An 8,715-nucleotide genomic window follows, 5' to 3' on the forward strand; every position below is an offset into this window, starting at 1 on the left:
CCAGCTGGACAAGTTGTCCATCCAATGTTTTTTTGAATCAGTGAGTCGCTCTCCGGTAATTTTCTGATTTTAAAAGATAAAGTCTTTGATTACATCTGAAAGTCCGGTAGACTCGGTCCGATTGGAAACCAAAACTTCAGGATCTGTTCCACCTCCAGCTGCTGTGGTTCTCTTTCCCTCTACTCTGAGTCAAACCAACCTGTTCCCCTCCTCGCCTGTGGGGGCGCTGCACAGGCGAAACAACACAAAAACATCTCCAGAAGATACTGAGTGCTACTTGGTTCTTCAGAGACACAAATGGAGAAGCGTCAGATTTTGGTGGTTAGAGGATTTCTCTTGTTTTTGGCTAAAAACCATGAGCCGTTTCTCCATTAGCGCTAGGTTAGCATGTTTGTTTGGTTGTATTTACCCAGAATGCCATGTGCTGTAGTCCATTTCCTGGTTTAGGAGTGGTCTCCAGTCCACTTGGTGTTCACACATGCATTGAAACCGAACCAGAATTCACTTCAACCGGACCCAGACCGAGGTTTGGAGGACCAGAGCTACATACTGTAGCTACTATTGAAGCTACAGTATGTAACTTACATGAAAAAATGTTTTTTCACATATTTGTTGAGACTGTTACTATACTGTGACAGTATGAGACAGATAATCTCTGCCATTAACACATTTAGCAGCATGTACATGAGAATGATTGACAGCGCTAAGACCCTCCTCCTGGCTCTGATTGGTTGTTTTTGGCCAGTTTTTCACAGATCAACTTTGTCATGTTAAACTCAACATGGTGACGGTTTCAACAAATATGTAAAAAGTTTTTCTTAAAGTTACATTCTGCAGCTTTAACACGCCGTTAGTCCGACCCGAACGGAGCCATTTTGTTTTTCCTCATCACCAACTAAAAGTCTCTGCCTGCTGACTCCTCAGGTTTCTCTCTGGGTTTCAGATCTTCTTCGCTTGTGAAGCAGCTGAAGTTCTGCGTCCGTCTCGGATCAGCAGCCTGACCCGACAGAGTTCATGTTAGTGTGGAGCGTTCTGCTGCTGATCAGAACCAGGCCCGGCCCGATGATACTGGCTGGTATCTGGTGTCAGGTGATATTTCTGATGTGGTTTCTGCTCTGTGACCTCACCGCCGTCCAACACTGGAGCTTTTGTCTGCGGCTGGAGGTAAAATGAGCCCTTCTGTCATCGAGGCCTTAAAGAGGCTTTTAAACGGATCCAGAACCGGCTCATGTTGACCCGTCAGTCACACTGAGCGGTTTCACTGCAGCTCATGATGAACACATTGTGTCTCTGACTGATCTTTAACCTTAAAACTCGTCTTGCTGAAACCCTGAGCTGGTTGGGAACGTCTCCACACTGCACTGTAAAAACACCCAGAACCAGAAACCTCAGGCCTGAGGGGACCATCACGGCGCCGCCAGCCGCCTGGTACCTTCAGAATCTGCTTGTTTAAACACTGAAAGCATCAAAAGAACATTTTGTCTCATCATCTGGAAAAGAAACAAGCAGTTAATGAAGACTGATTGAAACAGGAAGTGGAACTCATAAGGCGACGTTTGTAACACAAACGAAAACAGCAATAATTTGAGTTATTGAGCCGAAGAAAAATCAAATTATATTTTCACCATGTTATTGATTCATCATTTATAAATGTCTCAGATGTGTTAAGATAAAGATAAATAATTAGTTTGAAGCTAAATATTTAACTTAGAGTTAAGTATTTGAAAATTGACTTGCTAATAACCAGAAGTGGACTACCAAAATAAAAGCTGGGTCTTCCAGTATTCAAATGCTTTCAAATGGTTTCATCTCACGTCTTTATCACATTTCAGATTAAAGCAAAAGGTGAGCCAGAGAACATATTTAGTTTGGAGATAAATACTTAGTTAATAAACTAAATATTTAAATATATATTTAGTTTGCAATCTAACTAAATAACTTAGTTCGCTAACTATTAAGTTAGGAGATAAGTATTTAGCTTGTAAACTAAATATTTAACTTGGTTAAAACTAAACATTTAGCTTTCTAAATAAATATTTACTTTCTAAACTAAACATTTAGCTTTCTAAATAAATATTTACTTGCTAAACTAAACATTTAGCTTTCTAAATAAATATTTACTTTCTAAACTAAACATTTAGCTTGCTAACTATGTATATTTAGTTTGGAGCTTGCTAATTAAATGTTTAGTTTTAACATTTATAATGAATAATATGGTTAAACTGACTTTTTCCTCCTATGATGAGCTAAATAAGCCACATTATTGCTGTTAACTTCACAAACAGAACCGTTTGACCTCCACGATCTGGACGGCAGCCAGAGGCTTTTTAGAGCATTTAGAAACGCTGCCTGTTAGCAGCAGCTCTTATAAACGGAGACGTCGGTCTGCAGGAGTCATGAGACCTGAACGGCTAAAACACGGTCAGGAACTAAACTCACAGATGTGACTGGCTCTCCTCCTCTTCCTCTGATGAAGGCCGGTTTGTGTCGCCCATCCCTCCAGTTAATCAGCTGCAGTTGTGAAAACAGTTCGACTTCGCAGCCAGGACCCCCGACACTTCATGCTGCAGCAGCAACAAGCATTCAGCTGCAGCTCATGCATGGGAGCAGAACCTGACAGGAGACGAAGCTTCAGCTGGAAAACCGAGACAAAACCAGAAACTAAGGAACGTCTGCAGCTTCCAGGAGGATTTAAAAAGCTTCAGAGCGACGGGCAGCTGTTTGTTCTCCATTTTCAGCCTGAGAAACACGTTCTGATTTTCACTGATTTACTGAGCTTATGATTTCTACGGAGGGTTAAAGGTCACTGTTGAATCATACAACAGATTTTATCTGCCTTTTCAGCTGAACTGGTTTAAAACTTCTGCACAGAGTCGTCTCCCACCTTTGCATCTTCCAGAATGAAATCAGGAACACAGAAAGAGAGAAGGAAGAAATCATCTGATTTATTTCCTTACTTTCCAACTGTTTGAGTTGTTTTAGTGAATTTCTGATTTAAATTTAAAACCCTAATTTTTAATTATTTCCCTCAAATCCATCCAATGTCATAAAACTGCTGAGTTCAGGAGCTTCACAGCACTGTGACCATTTTTATCAATGGAAAGTTTAGTGGAAAGAAAAAGGTGCACAAACAGGGGAAACCAAACAAATGCTGGAATAGATCATGTAATGAATATTTTAGGAACTGATTTGTTGAAACAAATTAAGTTTTGGATATTTAGAGATGCATCTGTGTTGTCCTGATTTATATGGATAAAGTTAGAAGATAAAAGAAAAATCTGACTTAACATGTTGAATTTTAAGCAGAAAAACTGATTTCTGTTTTTTTTCCTGTAACATTTTAGGTAAAAAAAATTTAATTTGCAGTTTGAGTCACAACTTTATCTGAACTAAAAAACAAAACCTGCAACAATAATTCCTATAATAATTTTACAATATGAATAATGTTTGAAGGAATATGGAAAAAGGCTGGATCAATGTGCAAAAATTTGCAACCAATGTATTTAAATCATCAAAACGTGACTTAATATGTTAAAACAGATTTTTGTCAACAGTTTAGTCAGAAATTATGAATTTGTTTTATCCCATTCTGACAAATTTTAAGAACTTTTACCCCAAAAAACAAAACCTGCAGGAGTATTTCATGCACCAACTTTACATTTTGCACTAATCAGCCAATCAGAGTCCAGAAGGATCAATAATGAGATGATCTGATTCAGTTCCAGCTGATTTATTCAGACATACAGACTTTATGATAAAGGACAAGTTCACACAGTTTCCCTTCTGCTACAAAACACTCAGGATGGCCCTTTACGTTCATTTTCTTTCATATTGCACAAAAATAATGAGCAACAAAACGGACGTGTGCTGCTGATGAAGTGATACAAAAATAATTAAAATAAGCAACAAAAACTCCAGCTTTTCCTCCATCTTTATAACCAGTCACACAAACTTGCTAAACTTTAATCTATTTATACACAACATTTACACTCTGGCCAGTACTCCCAGTACACCTCCATCTGCGCTTTAAAACAACTGCAAGGCATTAAATCAAGGCAGAACCGGAACCAACAGTTTTCAGGAAAAGAAAAACAAACCAGGAGTGGAACAAGTGCCTGACATTCCCTTTGAATGTACAAAAATATGCCTGAAAATAGTCACTTTATTATTATTCTGATATCTTTAAAAAGATGAGGTATGTTTGGTTATGCAAATATCAAAAAGGTTTCCTGCCACGCCTAGAAGTTCGGTTCTGGTTCTTTTTAAAGTTGCTGCAAAAGTATTCGACGTTAAAAAACACCTGAAGTCCTACAGTTCTGGTTCTACAGTTCTTTATGGGTCTGAGTGAGACTGCATAGTCCGGAAAATGGGTCGGACCTGAGACGGAAAATTAATTCATAAAAACCCTGTTGGGGAGTACCGAGTCCAGGTAGGGAGCTGCTGGGGTGAAGCGAAGCTCCGAAACCGGTACCGAGTCCAGGCAGGGAGCCGGCAGCGACCACGCCCCCTTTACCGCGAAGCCCTGCGATCAGCACCGATCCGGACCCTCAGCTCCGGATCGGTCAGTACGTGAAGACCAGGTCCGAGAAGTTGGCCTCCAGCCAGTCCCCGGCGATCATCTCGCTCAGCTCCGGGGTGCAATAATCCGGGAACTCGAAGTGGGACCCCAGGCTGCCCTCGCTGCCGCAGGAGTCCAGGTCTTTGTCCACCAGGGACAGGCTGAGGTTCCCGGCGGCGGCGCTGCAGGAGGAGGCCCAGGGGTCGCCCAGGAAGCCCAGCGCCAGGTCGGCCCGCTCCGCCGGGAGGTCGTCCAGGTCCTCCCCGCAGCAGGAGGACGTGGACCCGGACCGGGAGGAGGATGCGGGGGAGAGGGAGGCCGGGTAGGAGGAGGCCCCGCCGCCCTGCCGGGTGATGTTCTTGAAGCTGTAGAAGAGCCGGCCGGAGGACTCGAACTGCGGTTCGGACGGGACCTTGGCCAGGCCGAACCGGGACGGTTCCTCCTCCTCTTCCTCCTCCACTTTGAACTCTTCCTCAGAGTCTTCATCATCGTCGTCGTCGTCATCATCATCATCCTCCTCCTCGTCGTCGGTAAACTCCCGTTTGACGCTCACCATGTAGCGGTACCGGTGGTCCGGCTGCGGCGGCAGGTGGCCGCCCCCGCGGCCGGACACGGCCACCGTCTTCCCGGCCTTCAGTTTGGAGAGTTTCTTGGCGGCTCCGGGGTTTTTACTCACCGACCTCACGGTGCTCTTCTCTGGGGATTGAGCGGACGGCTTCCCCGCTGGAAACGCGCAGCCCTCGGTTTTGGGCTTCTTCTTGGGCCGGTACTTATAGTCCGGGTAGTCGGCCATGTGCTTGAGCCGGAGCCGCTCCGCCTCCCGGATGAACGGGATCTTCTCCGTGTCCTTCAACATCTTCCAGCGCTTCCCGAGCCGCTTGGAGATCTCCGCGTTGTGCATGTCCGGACTTTGCTCCATGATCTTCCTCCGCTCGATCTTGGACCACACCATGAAGGCGTTCATGGGCCGCTTTATGTGACCCGACGCCGTTTTACACCAGTCCGGCTTCAGCGGCACGGCGCTGCAGGCCGAAGCCGCCAGCAGCTCACCCTCCTCGGTGTCCGTCGCCTCGCGGGACTCCTTGGTGATTCCCGCTCCAGGATGTTCCCTGTGCTGGACCATGGTCCCAGACTGTTCCAGTCAACCGCAGGAGACTCTGGTAATCCAGCAGAAACGCTTTTCCTGCTTCTTTTTCACTATTTTAACTTGGTTTTTCCCCCTTCCAGCCGCGAGGATCCGCTCAGACCTGCACCATCTCTCCGTCTGCTCCAACGCTCCAACCGGCGTCTAATTAACAGGCTGCTCATGCGCACCACGACTTCAGCTCCAACCAATAGCAGCGTTTGGGTGGCCAAACTTTCCCGCCTCCAGACTGCTGCCAGCCAATCAGAGCTTAAAGTCAGCTCTCACGTCAACTCCCACCGGCGACTGTCCGTTATTTTAATCTCATTTAAATTGATAACTGAAACTGTCGATGTTTAATGAGTTTCTATTGGTGTTCAGGGACACAAAAATCACATAATCAATATTTATTCAGCCTGTAGATCATCAGGAGTTTACCAACTGTCTGCATGTATGTGTGGATTATTTACACATTCAGCAGAAACAGCAGGGATGTAACATTAAACACCTATTTACTGTTTAAGCAACAACAGGAATAATAGAAATAATGATAATAATGCACTTTTGATCAAGGTGCAGTATTACAAAATAGTGGTGATAAAATCTGCCTGTATTAAACAGAAACTCAGGTGTTAATGGCAGCTAACGTCTCTGCAGATCCCACAGATACTGGACACAAACTGTTTAGGCTTTTACCTTTAGGTCGGTGCAACAGAGACCGTTTATTTCCCATGACAGTCTCTCTGATGAACACTGATTCATAATTACACTACTTTTTAACTCAATCTTCTCCTTCTGACCATTTTAAGGAGACCCGATTATCAGAATGGTTCTAATGATAATTTTCTGATATTCCTGCTGTGCATGGTGTGTCAGATAGATTACTCTAACAGGGACTCCAACTTCAAATCAGGGACATTCTACATATATAAATTCAATCTTACATATTTAGTTTACATATTTTGTATAAATGTTGTGTGTACATGTTGAGAGCGAAACAGAATCAAAGTCAAATCACCAGGCAGCCATTTTGAAACGGGATATGTGGCAACATGTAATGTTTTTTCTTTGAAATGATAGAAAATCTGCAGTTTGGTTGTTAAACCAGGCTTTTACATGTAAAATAAAGTGCAGCTGCTGAGACCATCAGAGCTGTCAGTGGACCCTTGATTAGCCTCAGTGTGTGTGTGTGTGTGTGTGTGTATGTGTGTGTGTGTGTGTGTGTCAGCAGCCATTTACATACATGAGCTGAGCCGTTACTCTGGAATGCGGCTGTTGTTGTGGGAGCCATCAGAGGTCAGAGGTCAAGCTGCTGCAAAGGTGAGAACCGTTCAGGTGGAAACAGGAAGCATCAAAACGTGGTCTGCAGATTGATCATGTGGTTGCTGTGGTAACAGGGTGCTGAGAGCTGATTGGCTGCTGGGATTGATTAGAATTGGAGGAAGAATTTTATCAAGAAGGAAAAATGTTTGATCATGTCAGGAAATTCAAAGTAAAACCGGAAAAGCTTCATAATAAAAGCATGTTAACTTTTTATGTTCTCTGTAACTTCTTTTTTATATAACACATTCAAACAAGACACAAATAAATAAATAAAAATAAGCCAATAAATGTGAAGAATGTTTGACTGAATTAACATTCTTATTATATTGTTAAAACGCCTATGTAGCCCTAGCGGCGCCTTCGAAGCGCAGCTCCTCCCCCACTCAGCTCCTTCAGACTAGCCAGCAGCAATTAGCAAATATCTGGTGGAACTGCTTGCTGAGCTCATTGTAGGAGCTACTTCACAGTGTAAAAACGTTGTTAGAGGGATAATAGAGAAGCCATGTTGTGATGACTTCATGAAGGCGGAGTTTCAGAAAAAACAGGAACTTCTTAAAGAGACAGAGGCCCAAATTCAAGGCATTAAATTTCAATGTCAATTTTCTCTTGAGACATATTTGACAAATATGACATTTTCCAACAACTGAAGGTAAACTAGTTACTTGATTGCGCTATAAACTGGCATAATGTCGCTGGAAAACACATAATGCCGTCCCTTTAAGAGCTGCAGCAGACTGGTCTACTCCAAACCCATTGAGTTCCTCACTTTGCATCTGTATGGAGGTTTGGATCCTTAAGGAAGGGTCGACGCTCAACAGGGTGACTGGGCGACCGTCTGCTGTAACGGTGGTTCAGTCCCAACATGAACAACTTCACCTTCGTTTCATCGTTTCATCAGTAAAGAAGCTTTAAATCTTTACTGCAACAAGACTCACTGAAAACGGACAAAAAATTATAAAATCAATTATTAATGATCGATTAATTTAGTTCTTATACTTTTTATAATTGTTTTTGTAGTTTCCTTGTTTTCTGTTTATTGTTTGTATTTATTTTTGTATTTATTGACATAATTTGTGTATTTAAGTAATTTTATCCTTGTTTGTATGATCTTTGGTTTTAGAAAGACAAAGTGAACTTTTTACAGAAATATAAATCATGAACATGCATTGTCCCTATTAAATAAGTTAAACTGAAGTAAATGAATATTACAAACTAAATGAAGCATTTGTTTTAATTTACTTTACTTTAATTAACAGTTTATGACTTCCTGTTTACCTGGGGAACAGCTGTGACGCCACACAGTCTTCCTATTTATTTGAACTATTCTTCAAAATGGGAAATGTCAGAGAAAATGTTATTCAATTAGACAGAACAAGTCTACAAGTCTAAACTTTCCAAATATAGTAAAAATCTTTAAGAATCAAGGAGAAAAAAAACACTGCTCCCTTATTGTTTTTTAATTTTTAGCTAAAAACATGTTCAGTCCGTCAGTAAAATGTTGCATAGCCAACATCTGAAGGTCACATTTGACATTTGGTTGACAAACTCGTTTATCAATGATAAACTGAGACTTTTTACGCTGAAAGAGTGAAAATGAAACCAGAATTTAACACGAAACCACCAAAACAAACCAGTGAGGGTGAATTATTTTTTTGTTTTCCAAGCGAAAGCTGATTTATCTCCTTCCAGTAGCAGACTGGGAGTGCTGGGG

The 8,715-nt window shown here is 42.3% G+C and overlaps 1 protein-coding gene across 1 annotated transcript; it reads right to left on the reverse strand.

Annotated features, from left to right (window-relative positions):
• Window positions 1-3,714: 3,714 nt before the first annotated feature.
• On the reverse strand, window positions 3,715-6,476 carry LOC103130579 (transcription factor SOX-11-like). The gene has a single exon (XM_007542007.2). The coding sequence runs from the start codon at window positions 5,679-5,681 to the stop codon at window positions 4,563-4,565; it is 1,119 nt and encodes a 372-aa protein (XP_007542069.1). The 5' UTR covers window positions 5,682-6,476; the 3' UTR covers window positions 3,715-4,562.
• Window positions 6,477-8,715: the final 2,239 nt, after the last annotated feature.

The sequence above is a fragment of the Poecilia formosa genome, unplaced genomic scaffold (genome assembly GCF_000485575.1).
Source record: "Poecilia formosa unplaced genomic scaffold, Poecilia_formosa-5.1.2 Scaffold649, whole genome shotgun sequence".
NCBI lineage: Eukaryota > Metazoa > Chordata > Actinopteri > Cyprinodontiformes > Poeciliidae > Poecilia > Poecilia formosa.

What these genes read in the sequence shown, in the direction of transcription:
- LOC103130579 (XM_007542007.2), bottom strand. Translation starts at nt 5,681, where the DNA reads ATGGTCCAGCACAGGGAACATCCTGGAGCGGGAATCACCAAGGAGTCC.